This window comes from Dipodomys merriami, unplaced genomic scaffold (genome assembly GCF_024711535.1).
Source record: "Dipodomys merriami isolate MVZ:Mamm:240054 unplaced genomic scaffold, mDipMer1.0.p SCAF_1, whole genome shotgun sequence".
NCBI lineage: Eukaryota > Metazoa > Chordata > Mammalia > Rodentia > Heteromyidae > Dipodomys > Dipodomys merriami.
This window is the reverse complement of record NW_027202270.1, coordinates 137,978,874-137,996,093: the sequence shown is the minus strand read 5'-3', so window position 1 is coordinate 137,996,093 and position 17,220 is coordinate 137,978,874. Positions and strand designations below refer to the sequence as shown.

The 17,220-nt window shown below is 43.6% G+C and overlaps 1 protein-coding gene across 1 annotated transcript in view; it reads left to right on the top strand.

Moving 5' to 3' along the window:
• Positions 1-17,220, top strand: part of Prkch (protein kinase C eta) — a 233,546-nt gene that overhangs the window by 205,084 nt on the left and 11,242 nt on the right. Inside the window, exon 12 of the mRNA XM_070032205.1 lies at positions 951-1,139. Within this exon, the coding sequence (XP_069888306.1) occupies positions 951-1,139 (189 nt within the window). The remainder of the gene's footprint in view (positions 1-950; positions 1,140-17,220) is intronic.

The window sequence follows — 17,220 nt, the reverse complement described above, 5'->3', positions numbered from 1 at the left end:
GTGTACCTGTGGAGCCCTCCCTGACCACAACCATTGCCACAGGCTGTTTTCATGTGCCACAGCCATGCAGGCAGTACTGGGCGTGAACGCCTCCAGATGTTATGGTTCACTGGGCGAATGGGCTGAAAATGTCCGAGGTTCATGTAAATAAAATTTTGGGCTAAAAATAATGATAAATTTTGCAGTTGCTTTAGACTTCACTTAAATGAAGACAAAGTATGTTCCCCTCATGGCAACCTAATTCATTTTCCTTCTTGTCTCTATGTGGTGGTTTAATGCCAGCCTCATTTAGCAGATCTAAAGACAAGCTTTTGAGTCTCATATGAAGGAAAGAACCCAGTCTCTTCTCTCTGTTTTGTTAGTTCTCTCTCCCTCTCTTCATTCTTTCTCTCTCTCTCTCTCCTTCCTTCTTTTCTTCCTTCCTCCTTCCTTCCTTTCTTTTTTTTTTTTGTGCTGGTAATTGGGCTTGAACTCAGGGCATCATGCTGTATCTTGGGTTTGTTGTTGATTTGTTGTTTTTGCTGAGGGCAGGTGCTTTAATGTTTGAGCCATGCCTCAAGTCTGGCATTTTGTTGGTTAATTGGAGATGAAAGTTTCATGGACCTTCCTGCTCCAGGCCAGCTTTGAACCATGATGCTTGGATCTAAGCCTCCTGAGTAGCTAGGATTGCAGGTGTGAGCCACCAGCACTTGGCTGTATTGGTAGATTTTCAAACACATGGCTGTTTTGAGTCTGCATGTGCCACTCCCATGGCCTGAGCAGATTGTAAATGCTTCATCACTCAGTAGAGAAGACACTGCTATAGACCAGTCTATAAGATGGAATAAAGCAAGCATGCCAACACAGGAGACTTCATTTTTTTCTGTAGTCCATCCTCTCCTCTAGTCATGAGGAATGCCTTTGTTCAGCAGATGCCTGCAACCCCTCTCATAGTGTCCTCCTTTGCCCAGATTCTCCAGGAGATGCTGTATGGGCCAGCTGTTGACTGGTGGGCCATGGGCGTATTGCTCTACGAGATGCTGTGTGGCCATGCACCCTTTGAGGCGGAGAATGAAGATGACCTCTTTGAGGCCATACTGAATGATGAAGTGGTCTACCCTACCTGGCTGCATGAAGAAGCCACAGGGATCCTCAAGTCTGTAAGTTTGCCTTGTCTAGCCTTCCCCCTACTGCAAACATACTTTTTACATGGGCTTCTTGTGTCTTTTCCGAATGTCTCCTACTCGTAAGCGACTAGAACTAACTAAAGTTTGTCTTTCAAGCTAAAGCATCAAAGAGTTCTCAGGCGTTTCCCCTTCTCGTCTGCAGTACTTATTTCCGGGCCAAGTGCAACATAAGTTGATAGTTTTGTTTGCCAGCAATCAAGTATTTCTAGCGCTTCGCTTTCAATTGTTTCTATATTCTAGCACTAGGGCTTGAGTTTATGCGGCTTCCCCTTCACAGAGGTGACAGTGGGCAACAGATTTAGTGAATGCCATTCCCAGTTTGTTATGATATCACGTGTGCTTCTATTCACCATTTCCAAGGATGAGACCAAAAGGGACTTTCCCTCACTACTCCCAGAAGAGGAGATTTTTCCGAACCTCTCTCTGTCTCTTTGGCCACCATATTCTTTGATGCAAGACAGGTGACCAAGATTCTGTACACTCTGTCATACTGAGAAATCTTCGTTTTGTGTTGTTTATTTGTTTTGCTTGTCCTTGGGCTTGAACTCAGGGCTGGGTCCTGTCTTGAATCTTTTTTGCTCAAGGCTAGTGCTCTATCACTTTAGCCACAGCTTCACTTCAGTTTTTTGGTAGTTCGTTGGAAATAAGTATCTCATAAGCTTTCTTGCCTGGGCCAGCTTGCATTGCATTCTCAAATCTCAGCCTCCTTAATAGCTAAGATAGGGTTACAGGTGTGGGCCACCAGCAGCTGACCCATTTTTTTAATGCATTCAAATCACTCTTTGCTGAGAAAGAAACGTGGATTTGATGCCCTTACATTCAGAATGAAAATGTCTATCTAATTTAGGTCCATTTTACACTTTTCTGTTCAAAAACCATGTAGCTACTGGGCTCTGGTGGCTCATGCCTGTAATCCTGGGTACTTAGGAAGCTGGGATCTGAGGATCATGTTTCAAAGCCAGCCCAGGCAAGAAAGTCTGAAAGACTTGTATCTCTAGTTAACCACCAAGAAACCAAGAAGCTGCTTTTTAAAGTAGTGGAGCATTAGCCTTGAGTGAAAAAGCTAAAAGGGTAGTATCCAGGCCCTGAGTACAAGCACCAATATCATTACATATAAACACACACACACACACACACACACACACACACAAATCATGTAGTGTCATTATGATAGAGTCTTAAAAAAAATCCATTTATTAGGGTAAATTAGGACAACCTGTTCTCTATTGGCTATTCTCAATATGATTTTATGGGATTTTATCCCATAGATGTCATTCTCAGTTAATATTTCTTTTAATTACTGCCCTAAAGTTGTATCTTTTCCAGTGATGAAAAATAAAAGCTGAATCTGGTAAAATATTTGCAACCTTGTTGAAAGACTTGTCTAATAGGAAGCTCCAGCCTTATGATGAGTGCAATTGTGAGACCGTCTTGTACGCAGGTCACAGTGTAATGGCATAATGGTCACTGGAAATTCTCTGAATCACTCAAAAAGAAGTAACACAGAAATCCTTCTCAGGGAAATATTGCCAAGATGAATCACACTTTATTCCATGAATTCTCATGCTCTCGGGTGCTGATACTCTCCTGAAATAGAAACAACATTGATCTCCTATAGAAATAAAGTAAAATACTTTGAGAGTCTGCCAAATGCCGCCTATCTAGCAAGTTTTCTTTAAAACAACAACAACAACCAAAACAGTTTATTTAGTGGCAGTTTTAAACTGAGAGGTGTGGCTGTTGATGTTTTATGAATAAAACATTATTATAGAGAAATGCCTTACCTGTGTGGACTTGAGGCATACAGTTTATTAACTTCCTGAAAGGAAACTTACTCACTTGGATTGGCCAAAGCTGACCTTGATAACATGAGCTGTAGTAACAGCTTCACCATGCAGTGGTATTAAGCATGATTTGCATTGTCACTTTTCCCAGTGCTGTGACCCAGAATCTATCTGTGTGTGTGTGTGTGTGTGTGTGTGTGTGTGTGTGTGTGTGTGTGTGTGTGACTCCCAAGGCATGTCAGCTTCATGATTTGCATTGTCACTTTCCCAGTGCTGTGACCCAGAATCTGTGTGTGTGTATGTGTGTGTGTGTGTGTGTGTGTGTGACTCCCAACGCATGTCAGCCTCTGGCCTACATCCAACAACCTCATACTACATGGTACATGTTTTTGTCCTATGACTGCATCTGATTTGGCATGTTTAGTAGTTAAAAAGAGGGACCACACGGGGCTGGGAAGGTGGCTCAGTGGTAGAGTGCTTGCCTTGCATGCCAGAAGCCCTGGGTTCGATTCCTCAGCACCACATAAGCAAAAAGCCGGAAGTGGTGCTGTGGCTCAGGTGGTAGAGTGCTAGCCTTGAGCTGAAGAGCTGAGGGACAGTGCCCAGGCCCAGAGTTCAGGCCCTACTACCGGACCCAAGGAAAAAAAACAAAAAAAAGAGGGACCACAGTGAAACTGTTAAGTCTATGCTGTAAAGAAATGTGCATTGTTAACCTTGCTGCATAGAAATCACAGTCTTTGGAAACATGGAAGTTAGGAAAGTGTCTTGTACCTCACAAAACCTGGCTGTTCTTTAGGGATTAGCAAGCTAGATTGGTGTTGATCTGATAGATAACACACCTTTTGCACGTAAAAATCTGAAGAGATTTTACCCCTATTTGGATTGAAGATCTATTACATCCATCTTACTTAAATTTCGTACACATTTTTGGAAGAAATCCTAACCTCATTCTAGTACTTCAGAGTCATTTTGAGAGTCCTCCCCAGCTAAATCTGAGACTATATATTCCTCCCTCTGCAACATACACATACCTCAGCCAAGCTTTGTGCAAGGTTAAGATTTACATCAAATTTACATCAAATTAAGAAGACTGTTTCTTCTTAACCAGATAAACTCAGTTACTTGAAGCTGGATCTTCAGTGTAAATATACAGTGAGTATGTTTGGTAACTAGCACTGGGTTATCCAGTAGCATCCTGGACCGTCTTTGTTCAGAGAGGACACAGCCTCCGGTGCCTCATCTAGAGAGACCCTTGGCTTGCCACAGCTGGAAACTCCCAACCTCTTCAATTCCATGCATTTCAGCTCCTTTCTAATGCCAGGTCAGCACCCAAGATCATTATGTGTCATTGATCTGGTAGTGATTTTCCTAAATGGCACTTGAATTCCCTCCAAGCCTATCCACATAGGAAGGATCACGGTTCAGGTGCAGTCAGTGCACCAGGCCAGCTACCCAGCCCTGTTACTTCTGGGTTGAGTAATGTTAATGAATTTCTGTCCTCTGAATTTCAGTGACCTTGCTTATAAAGGACATAGGCCATTAAAATCCAGGGTAAAAGGAGATTGTCAAAGCTTCAGTGCAATAATGTATATAAACCTTTCAGATCTATCTATCTATCTATCTATCTATCTATCTATCTATCTATCTATCTATCTATCTATCTATCTATCTATTCTTTCTTACACCTTCAAGGACTGTGTCTTCAAAATGATTTTTCTGGAAAGCTGCCTGAAAAAATGACTATGAAAAAGTGTTCACTGAGGGGATTCTGGAACAGTTACACCCGAAAGTAAGGAGTTTAAATGCTATAGATAAGGACATTGAGTTAGTCCTTGCAGAGGAAATGGAATGGAAAAAAAGGAGCAAAGGAAGACCTGGGAACCTTCCTGGGTAGTTAAGAACCTGCCTCTGAATACAACCCTACCCCTCAGGGCAGATCTAGGCTCCCACTGGCTGGCTCTGTGACGTTGAATAAATGGTGAATTCTGCTATGCCTTGGCATCTTACCTGTGCTGTTGGATACTTATCCTATAGGTCATTGTGTGAGTGAGGCAAGCTACAGGGGAGGACATTTCTCATCAGAGGGCGCATGCTCAGACAGTGATTCCCATTCATTAGGAGAGCTGAGGGCATGAGAAGAATTTTTTTAAACTTGTTGCCTTTCTCTAGGAAAGCCTATTACATTGCCATCATCAGAAAAGAGTTCATGTACCAACTCATGCTTCATGAACCATCCAGACTGATTCTTGGCTATAATCTCACCTTAAGTAAGCCACAATTGTTCTTTAATGGCTGAAAGAAGCCTTAGAGATTGTCTATTCTGACTCTCATGTTGTAGATGGAGAACGTAAGAAGCACAGAGAACTTGTGCCTCCCCAGAGGCCAGGAAGCACATTGCTTAAGTGAAGTGGAACCTCTGTGCCCTGCTGATGAGGAGGTAAAATAGGGCAGCCAATTAAAGAATTGAACATAAGGGGCTGGGAAGGTGGCTCAGTGGTAGAGCACTTGCCTTGCATGCCTGAGGCCTTGGGTTTGATTCCTCAGCACCACATAAGCAAAAAGAAAAAAACCGGAAGTGGTGCTGTGGCTCAGGTGGTAGAGCACTAGCCTTGAGCTGAAGAGCTGAGGGACAGCGCCCAGGCCCAGAGTTCAGGCCCCATGACCAGACCCCCCCCCAAAAAAAAAAAAGAATTGAACATAAATTACCATATGATCCATCAAGTCTCCTGGATATATACCCAAAAACATTGTGAGCAGAAACTAAAACAGACAGTTGCACACGCATGTTCATTGCAACATTATTCATAATATTAAAGAGCGGAAGCAACCCAAATGTCTCTCAATGGATCAATGCCCGAAGACAAGGTTATCCAAACAGTAGAATATTAGTCAGCCTTCAAAATGAAGTAAGTTTTCATATATCATATAATAGGGATGAAACTTAAAGTAGAATAAGCCAAAGACAAAAGGAAAAGCGTTGTATGATTCCATATAAAGTAGTCAAAGTCAAAGACAGGACAGAAGAGAAATGACTGTCAGGAGTTGGAGGAAGATGAGGATGGAGCTTGTGGGAGTTTTTGTGTATGGGGGAGAGTGAAGGTGGGGTATAGTCCTAGGGCTAGAACTCAGGACCTAGGCAGTTTCACTCAGCCTTTTTTTTGCTCAAGGCTGGTACTCAACCACTAGAGCCTCACTTACTTTCTTTTTTTTTTTTTTTTTTTTGTGGGGCCTGGGCACTGTCCCTCAGCTCTTCAGCTCAAGGCTAGCACTCTACCACCTGAGCCACAGCGCCACTTCCAGCTTTTTTCTTTTTGCTTATGTGGTGCTAAGGAATTGAACCCAGGGCCTCATGCATGCAAGGTAAGCGCTCTACCACTGAGCCACCTTCCCAGCCCCGAGCCTCAGTTTCATTTTGGCTTTTTAGTAGTTAATTGGAGATAAGAATCTCATGGACTTCTCTTCTTGGGCTGGCTTCAAACCATGGTCCTCAGATCTCAGCCTCCTGAGGTGTGAGCCACCAACATTCAGCTCTGAGAGCTTGTGTGTAATGAGTAGGGAGTTTCCGTTTGGAAAGATGAGTTTGGAAGGACGATAGATGGTTGTACCGTAGTGTGAATGTGACTGTAGTTATCGTTGCTGAGTGGCACACTAGATATTAGTTAAAATGCTGTTTGCCATATGTGCATTGCTATAGTAAAAAGGGGGACCCAAAAATCTGATATCAGATTTTAGAGTTTCCTCACAGTCTGAGATTCTAAGTTAGGTGACATCTGTCCATCCCCCATATATTTTGTTCTTCCCATGAAGTCGTATCTTCAGCCCCCTAGAATCCCACGTTTCTAGTACCCACATACTCCCCAATGTGATTCTTTCCTGCTGTTCCAGGAGCCTCAGCCATGGAGGAAGCTAGGGGTACTTACTACTCATATAGCACTAATGTCTCCCCGACTTCATGGTCAGTAAAGTATGACCTCATGTTAATGATAATAATTAGTGACAGCATTATTATAAGAGCATACACTTGAAGAATGTCATACTATTGGAAATAATTATCATTCTGTTGACCTGAGAAAAGAATGTCTGTGCCAGTCTATTAGGCAGTCAGAACCCATATTTAATTCAGTTCAGTGAAGGCTTGTCTGGCCTCTCTCTTTGGTAGGCTTGTGCTAAGTGCTAAGAATACAAAAGGGAGAGACAGGGCCTTGTTTCTATTGCCCAGAGTCAAGTAAGAATGAGAACTGGTGAATGGACACCTTATATACTACCAAGGAGGAACCATCTTTTGAGAATTTATTTTTTCTTTCTGGAGGCAAGAGCAGGGAAAGTGGCAAAAGTATGAGACAAAGGACATGGCATTTCAGCTGGGTGTTAAGGGATGGATGAGGTTCAGGGGGCTGGGCAAGGGTGTGGAGAATATTCCAGGTAGAGGAAATCACTGTAAGATTTCAGAGGCTGGATGCATATTTCCAAGAACTGAAGTTCTTAGTTCTATCCTATTGGAGTGTTGGGGAACCAGTGAAGCATGAACTGAAAGCACATGAACTTGGAAAGACCCAGATGTTTGAAAGTCGGGTCAACATGGCAGCTGATCGACTGGGTCTGGAATTTGGATAGAGAGCTGGAGATGAGCACTGTAAAACGTGGGAGTCATGCTGACCTGGGGAGGGGAGCAAAGAGAAAAGAGGAGGGGGTAGGATGGCACCTGGGGTAATGAGGAAGAATGAGTGGGGAAGCAGAAGGAATGACTTCAGATCGTTCAAACATGTTGGCTGGTTTTGCTTCCAGTAAAAGAAGTCTGTGGTTATACAGTGCCGTTCAGCCTGGAGCTTCTGCCTATAGCAACAACCATCATGCCAACAAGGTGGGAACAAATGGCCCGTGGCCAAAACACCCTAAGGCTTGGAGAATGAATTCGTGTGAGAGGTTTGGTCAGAGGACTCTGAATCAGCTTTTATTTTGTTGTATCATGCCAGATACAATGACATTGCTTTCTTTACCAGCATAGATTTGAATTTTGTGACTTTGATGGCATTGTGCATAGTCCTACACACAATAGAAAAGTCTTCCATGTTAAGATTGGACCATAGTTACGTGTTTTTGTGCTTCATTCTCTGGAACTCTTAGAGACATAAACACAGGATTGCAGAGTGAGGAACCCTTAAAAAATGCTTTGTCCAGGGCTGGGCAGGTGGCTCAGTGGTAGAGTGCTTGCCTTGCATGCATGAGGCCCTGGGTTCGATTCCTCAGCACCACATAAGCAAAAAGAAAAAAGCCGGAAGTGGCGCTGTGGCTCAAGTGGTAGAGTGCTAGCCTTGAGCTGAAGAGCTGAGGAACAGCACCCAGGCCCAGAGTTCAGGCCCCACGACTGGACCCCCCCCCAAAAGAAATACTTTGTCCAAATCACTGTCATTTGGGTCCACTGAGGCAGAGGGACTCCACATGTTAAAATGCCATATGCACATTCTAGCTGACTCAGGGTTGAGAGCTTCATTTGTGTTCAGTCCATGAAGCAATGGTGATGTTCAGCTTCAGTCCCACTTCAGATTAGACAGCATGCATGCAAGCATTGTCAAAGGGGATGTACAGCAGAAGAGCATGTTATAAGGATTGTTAAATTATGAGTAGTAATTTCACAACATTCTGAGGGGTGTCATTATCCTCATCTTATCCCTGAACAATCTAGTAACACCATCATACTTAAGTGCTTAATTATACACAAGACTGGGATAGATTTTTATTCTTGAGAGAATTGTTTTGTTTGGGTTTAAATTTGGTTAGTTGGTTGGGGTTTTTTTTTGGGGGGGGGAGGTTTTGGTGCAGGAGTTTTCAATCTAAACCATAAACATATTAGGTATAAATAGAGAGAAAGGCTTTGGCCTATATGTTCATCTAATGAATACTGAGATATATGTGTATTCAGTGTATGTACTTATTAGCCATCCAGCTTCTGTGCAAGGGGCTGGGCACTGGTGATGAGCAAAACAGAACAGGATCCCTGACTTGTGGAATTGACAGACTCTTTGGGGCCAAGAGGAGAAAGCAGTTCAGAAGAGTCAGTTTTGCTAGAGGTATGGCTCAAATGGCAGAGTATTTACTAGCAAGCACAAGGCCCTGAGTTCAAACTTTAGTGTTGCCAGAAGGAAAAGATGGGGAGTGGGAGGGAGGAGAAAGGAGAGAGAAGGGAAGAGGGAAGAATAAGGAGTTGGAGGTGAAGGAGAAGGAAGGAGGAGGACAAAGAGGAAGAAAAAGAAAGAAGAAACTCAGGTTCTTCACAAGCATAACAGAGCTAAGCTAAGCTGAGCTACACTCAGAGGAGGCCATCCTGAGATGACATTGTGTGTGTGTGTGTGTGTGTGTGTGTGTGTGTGTGTGTGTGTGTGTGTGTGTGTGTGTGTGTGTGTGTGTACTGGTACTGGGGCTGGAACTCAGGATCTCATATTATTGCTTAGCTTTTTCTCTCAAGACTGATGCCCTACCACTTGAGCTACACTTCCCCTTCCATCTTTTGCTGGTTAATTGGAGATAGGAAACTCTCAGATTTCTCTGTTTGGGGTTGGCTTCAAACACCCAGTCTCAGATCTCAGCCTCCTGAGGAGCTAGGATATAGGCATGAGCCACCAATGCTTGGCCTTTGAGTTGACTTTTAAGGTGAGATAAGGCTGATGAGAAATTGGTCAAGCTTAAAGCATGCAACGGTTCTGAGAGAAGCTCCTTTGAATCACCCAGTGGTAGGGTAGCTAAAGAGTCACAGCCAAGGGTAGGCCAGTGATGAATGCCAGATATAAGGATGAAGAAGCATCAAGGGTCTGAAGGACATGGCAGATGTGGGAAGGAGTTTGGACCTCGAAGTACCAAGACAAGTCTTTGAAGCATTTCAAGCAAGCATGAGTGATCAGATCATTTTCCACATTTAAAAGATCACTCTGTGATGGCAGGAAGAGTGGACTAACACATGTTGATGAAATGCTTTTTAAAATTTCTTTGTAAACAATCCAGGTTGGAGAAAAGAGCAGGCAAACCAAGTCTATCCACATGGCAGTTATATCAAGGCAAAGTGCTGGGTTCAGAGTCCCTGTTCCTGTCCTTTCTACTTGGTCGCTTGCAAATGTAACTGAAAAGCATAAGCACCAACATGAATGAGCATCTTGTACAAGCTCAGTGTGTAAGGGCGAAGAAACACCTCTAGCCTGTGAGGAAGAAGTGAGCTCAGCCTTCATGCACTGGATTCATGACCTAGAAATTGTTTATACTACCTTCTGCAGCAAGAGCAAATGAAATGAGCACCAAAAGGCTCTCCTGTGGATCCCAGCAAGTAAGCATCTGAGGTTCAAGAGCTGATATCACTAATCTTTTTTTTTTTCTGCTGTAGATAAAATGAACCAATGAGTTTGGTACATTCTTTTCTTCAGCGTCCCTCAGGAGTATCCATGCATTCTCAAGAAGTCTGGTCGCTCCCAAGCCAGTAGCTCAGTTACCCTGATGAGCATTGCTAACAAGTAGAACAGAGAACAGAAGAGGAAGTCTTGCTGAGTACATTCCATCCCACGCTGCTGTGCTTGTGACTGTGTGGGATGCCTGTCTGCCCAGCAGGGCTCCCAATCCCTCTCCCATCACCTCAGAGTTCTGTGCCATCTTGCCTTTCTGACATTCCCTTACGACTTTATTAATACACACACATAGTGGCCAGAATCATTCTTGCAGTGGTTCTTTATTAGTTGTTCTTTTTTTTTTTTTTTTTTTTGCAGGACTTAATTTTTCCCTTGGAAAGGAAAAATCTTTTATAATTCCCCCCTTTTTTTTTTCTAAAGGTGTTATTATTATTCATGCTTCAGACCAATGGAAACTCCTTATATTCCACTTATACACTATGCCGTAGAGTTATAAGTATTAAAGATCGCAACACAGCCCTGAGGATAGATAGTGGTGGATGTATCTCTTGAATTGAGGGCAGGGAAGGGAGTATCATTTACAGCGTCCTGGAAACAGTGAGGCAGGAGAGGCTCTTCTGACTCCTTGATCCAGCATTGTTTTCCTGCCACCACCTTTTCCTGCTGCCCTCTCTACCCTGCCACTCCATTTGAGCTCTTTGCACAAGTTGCACACAGACATGAGTAGAGGATGAAGGGCTGACTTGTGGGAGGACGTCCCATGGGACACCGAACCAGCAGATGCCCAGATAGTTGGAAGACAGAGTTTTTCGTACTTGAAAATAAATCTCCAAATCACTAACCAATGAACCCTACAAATAACCAATGGGAAAACTATTTTTTTTCTTGCAATTTGTTCTTCTCATCTGTACTTTGAATGTATCTCAAAACTCACAGAAAAAGAGCTGGGTGCTGGTGTCTCATGACTCAAGAGGATAAGATCTGAGGATCAAGGTTCAAAATCAGGCTGGGCAGGAAAGTCCAAGAGATTCTTATATTCAGGCAGCCATTAAAGAAGCAAGAAATGGAGGTACGGTGGTTCAAGTGGTAGAATACCAGCCTTGAGTATAAAAGCTAAGGAGCAGCACCCAGGCCCCAAGCTCAAGCCTCAGTAAGTACTAACACCACAAATAAATCGATGAAATAAAAACTCACGGGGCATGCTTCAAATACCCCTTCTCAGAAAATAAATGATTAAAACTGTCAATACCTTCAGAAGAGAACCCCAATAAAAGATATTCAAAGGTACACAGATTGGTGTGAAAAGAATAGACAAAAGCTTTCCAGATTGTTGACCTCAAAAGGATTTGTCTTGTTTTACTATTTCTTTGATTGCTCTTGAAGTAAATACAAGTTTCCTATTGTTCCCATGTTACCAGGTTTCCTAGACTGACATTAACTTATGCCAAAATGTTGATAACCGTGACACAAATGAAATGTGTTTGCATCAAGCTCCTGAGGTTTGTCTGAGTTTTGCCCATTTATTTAGCTTCAGAAAGGAAGGTTTGGGGAGGTCAGTGCGAGTCTCAGAGCTCAGGAAGGTGATGCTGAGTCAGCACCTGTGAGGAGTCCAGAGCCTGTGAGCTGACTCAGGTATAGTCAACACCTTTGTCCGGAAACTCACAAAGGCAGCCACTGAGCTAAGTGCTGAAAGGAGCTTGCTGCACTCTCCTGAGTCACCTCCCTCCTTTCCGGACAAATTGTAAACTTGGCACTGACCCAGGGACTTGTAAAGTGCTTTTGTTCCTGAGCTTTACAGAAATTAAAGTGTGTGTGTGTACACTTGTGGGTTTATCTGTCATCACACCATCAGATTTCATCATCTGGGCATTGTCTGCAAGAGCTCAGCTTACCTCTGTGCCCAAAGATAGAAACCACAGTTAATTCTGGGATCCTCCTGTGCTGTGAGTGAGCTGCACTTGGGTGGTGGGGAGCTCTCCTTTCTCTCTCCCACTTCCCTCTTGATAGAGGTTGGAAGGCTCAAGGGAGTGGACAGAAAGGAGATAGCCAGGAGGAGGCTGAGGAGCAGGAGGACAAAAATGGTACCCAAGTACTGCAGAACACTCGTCTCCAGATCATTAGAGCTGCTTTGCCAAATACTGTTACAGGAAAGTCCGAAAGAAAGTTATCAGAAGACCCTTTAATAAGAAGAGGGATGGTTAACATGAAGCCTGGCAGTCCTTTGCCAGGACTAGCATTGGCACAGGAGGAAATGGGGTATACACAGCATCTCATTGAAGCTTCTAGTGGGTTTAACACGTTTCACAAGTGAACCATTGACTTTCATGTCAAGACTGCTATTGGCAGAACAGAAGCACAGTGACCTTTCCAGATACCTTGACTTGGGTGGGTTTTATTTTAATCATACATTTGTATGATCAAAGTTATCATTCTCTTCTTCCTTTTTTACTAGATTATAAGTTTCCTAAGAATAGAGGTCCTGACATTTTACTTTCAGGCAGCAGTATGACAAGTTTCTTTTCTTTTCTTTTTTTCTTTTACTTTTTAATGAGTCTCACACCACAGGTTTCTTTAATAGTCATCTCCAGCTGTCTAGGTAGAAGCTATAGGTAGGTCAAAGGTTTTTATAAAATAATCAGAAACTTTCTTTTTGTGGAGATCTGCTAACCAATATCTATGGGTTAGAAGAGCTTTTTTATTAAATATTTTTAAATGGTTATTATAAAGGTGATGTACCAGAGGGGTTACCATTTCAGAAGTCAGGTAATGAGTACATTTCTTTTTGGACAATGTCATCCCTTCCTCTGCTCTCCAGAAGATTTTTTGTTTGTTTTGTTTTGTCATAGGGCTTGAACTCAGGGCCTGGTCACTGTCCCTAAGCTCTTTTGTTAAAGGCTAGTGCGCTTCCACCTTGAGCCACAGCATCACTTCCTGTTTTCTGGTGGTTAGTTGGAGATAAAAGTCTCATGGACTGTCCTGCCTGGGCTGGCTTCAAACCTTGATCCTCAGATCTCAGCCTCCTGAGTAGCTAGAATTAGAGAGATAAATCACCAGCACTGATCCCACAGAAGAACTTTTATATATTAGAATAAACTCTTGTAGACAAAATAATACATTCTCCCCCCTCCCCACCCACCCACCCCTGCACCGGCTCTTTCCTTGTCAACTATCAAAGATCCGTAATTTTTCCTAGCTGTTGGTCATTAGGCTCCGTTTGGATGTCAGAGATGTGTACCTAGAATAAAGAAGGCTGCTAACTTTCTTTTCATCAAGAAGAAATAGAGGGGTTTGCCTCAATTGGAAGAGCACTAGCCAATAAGTGAAAGTGTCAGACACTGAGTCTCAGGCAAGAAGAAGAAGAGAAGGAGGAGGAGGAGGAGGAGGAATAATAATAATAGAGGATATAGTATAGTGTGCCTCTGAAAATACCTTCTCTTGCAATCCTTTTTAATAGCAGTACTTGGTGGGTAACGCAGGATAGAAGTCATTTGTATGGCTTGGACAAGGGGAGAGGAATAACAACAGCAGGAACTTCCTGTTCCTTTAACAAAGCTGCCTGGACCAGGTTCCAGGACTAACACTACATTGGCTAACAAAGGGACCAGGTTGGCCTGGGTATATGGGCTGGGCTTCCATCTTTGAGCTGCCATTGTCCTTTACCTGTTTTAACCAGCACTGTCAAATGTACTGGAGTGGCTCAGGATTCCGGAAAAGCAGTAACGTTTACAAAACACAGGAGAGACAGCATATTGGCAGCATTCAAAAAGGAACTGAGTTTATGTCCAGAAGTGGCTGGGTTCCAGTCATCATCAGGTTGGAAAATACCAACAACCATCCACTCTTCTGACCCATTGTGGGAACCGCAAGAGCACAGGGCACTTTTTGTGCTGGGTTTTAATCTCTAGAGATTAAATTCTTTTGATATATGTAGGTTGATTATCACCTGCCTGGTAAGGCATTGGCCCACGGGTGTTTTCAAAGATACTCACTCACTTGCTTACTTCTTTGGTACCTAGTCCAGCAAGATCAGCTGGAGCAAGTTGTATTTCATTTTATTTTTATACAGAAAAAGCCTACTTCTCACCCCCAAGAGTACATGGTAACTGTTGCTGAGGCAGCTGCTGCCAACTTCAGAGTGTCAGTTCCTCCCAGAGTTTTAATGACAAAAGCAAGAAGAGCAGAGAGGAAGCCTGAGACAAGGCTCATGATGTCTGTGGAAAACACCTGCTGTCAGACAGGCCAGTTAGGTTCTGCTCCAAACATTTCCAGAAAAAGTCATGTTCTATTCAGGAAAGGCATTGAGTAATTTTTTTAAAAAACATTTTTAAATGATTTTTTTTCTACCAAGCATCAGTGACTCATGCCTATAATCCTAGCTGTTTAGGAGACTAAGATCTGAGGATTGCAGTTTGAAGCTAGCTGAGGCAGAAAAGTTTGTTTTTGTTGTTGTTGTTGTTGTTTTTTTGGGGGGGGGTCCAGTTGTGGGGCCTGAACTCTGGGCCTGACCACTGTCCCTCAGCTCTTCAGCTCAAGGCTAGCGCTCTACCACTTGAGCCACAGCGCCACTTCTGGCTTTCTTTCTTTTTGCTTATGTGGTGCTGAGGAATCGAACCCAGGGCCTCAGGCATGCAAGGCAGGTGCTCCACCACTGAGCCACCTTCCCAGCCCCTGGGGCAGAAAAGTTTGTAAGACTCTTATCCCTAGTTAATCACCAAAAACCTGGAATTGGAGCTGTGGCTCAAGTTGCAGAGCACTAGCCCAGGCCCTGATTTCAAGCCAAGGATCAGCACAAAAAAGAGAAAGTCTTTTTTTTCCCATATGATCACTTACTTATATATGCCTCCTTTTTCATTTCCTTTCTAAATTTATTTCTCCCATCTATAGCTGCCTTGTGCTTCTTCTATCTGACAGTTCTTCAGGCATTTGTAAATATTAGCAGTATCCTTCCATCATCTCCAATGGAAAGACCCTCTGTCATTGGAAATAAAAATCAAATGATCAGATGGAAAGACTTCCAGGCTCTTCCCAAGCCATCACCTTTTTCCCACTCCTCTTAGCACCTGTTCTGGGTGCAGATGGGGTTCTTCCTTGATTTCCTAATCTTCAAAATGAGAAGAATAATCAGAATTGCTCTGAGAATTACATAGACCTAATCTGAAACTAACTTAAGTCAATGCCAGATGGAATACATATATAATAAAAATGTAAGTGGTACTATTTATGCAACAATATTAATGCAACCTGTACCCTTCTTTTCTCCACTCCTACAGCTGCCCCTTCCCAAGCCAGTCTAGATACCTGGTCAGAGTGACTGATCCAGTGCCACCGATATGAAATTTGTAGTACATGCCATTCAGGTCTAATTTGGCTTGGCTGTCCAGCATTCCATAGCAACACCATTCTGGATAAGGACCTATAATCCCAGCTGTTGGGGAGGTTGAAAACAGGTGGATCCTGTTCCAAGACCGGCTTGGGCAGAGAAGCTTGAGACCCTTCTCAACCCATAGCTGAGCACACCTGTCATCCCAAGCTACACGAGAGGCTGAGTTTGGAAGAATTGTAGTGCCAGGCAAACCTGGGCAGAAAAGTCCCAAAGTTGTCTCCATAAAAGGGAAACTGGATGCAATACCATGTGCCTGTAATCCCAGCAATGCCAGAAAGCCTAATAATCACAGCTCAGGTGTGCACCCAGGCAGGAAGTGAGACTCTTACCTTAAAAAATGAACCAAAAACCAGTGCTGGAGGTGTAGCGTGGTGGTATCCTGTCAGCCTAGCAAGCTCAAAGCACTGAGTTCTAACCACCATTCTCCACATTTAAAAAAGAAAGAAAAAAAAAGTTTGAACTTAGGAAAAATGTAGATTGTTTCTCCAGAGCTGTTCCCAAAGTACTTCAGGCATCCCTTCCAGTCTGTCAAGCCCCATCCCACCCAGTAAACTGCCTTAAGCCTCATCTCAGGTATAGTCTGTTCTACCTTCTCCCATGGAGAAGCGCTTATGAACACCAGGCCCAGGCCTAGGCCCCACTGTCTGTCCTTCCCTGTGCTGCCCTATCCAGTACCTTCCAGCCCAGCCTCTTCCTGTCTGTGACCACCTCTCTCAGTTGGAGGATGCTTGCTGCTGGTACAGGCCCTTCCCAGGTCTGCGTGTGTGTGTGTGTGTGTGTGTGTGTGTATGCATGCATGCATGTGCGTGCGCGCGCGCGCACACACACACACACACACACACACACACACACACACACACACACACACACACACACACACACACACACACACCTACCCCTACTGTAGCATGCACATGGGTCCATTTTGTTAGCCCCTGAGAGGCCTTGGCAGGCTTGGCCATGCACCATGGGATGTTTGACCATCATGCCAGGGACACAGGCTCCATTCTATGACTTGACCTATTTCTCTGCCTTCCTCCCTAGGGTCCTCTTTACAGCCGTAAAAATGCCCCCTTCCCATTTGGGAGGCCTCCCTGGAATACTGACAGAATGTCCTGTGGCTTAGTTTCCTTTCCTTCTGGCTTGGCAGTGTGAGCTGCTAACTCTATCTGCCTTTTGTCTAACATCTGAAAAGGAAGGAAAGAAGAAGGTCATTCTGTGTAGCCAACAGCTAAATCTCACTATGAGGTAGAAACTTCAGTGTTTTCTGACTCCTGGAAGAAAATGTTATAAGACTAATTGTTCTATTTATATAATTCGTCCCTGAAAAGGAAAAAAAATTATTTTCACCACTGCTTACATTTTAATGAGTTTCAAAGTACATTTGGATCCTGTTATCTCCAGACCTACAATTACTCCCGGTGAGTTTAAACTCTATCATCTGGAACATCTAACAACTCAAAACCCAAGTGTCCCGTGTTGTAGCAGAGCCCTGTACC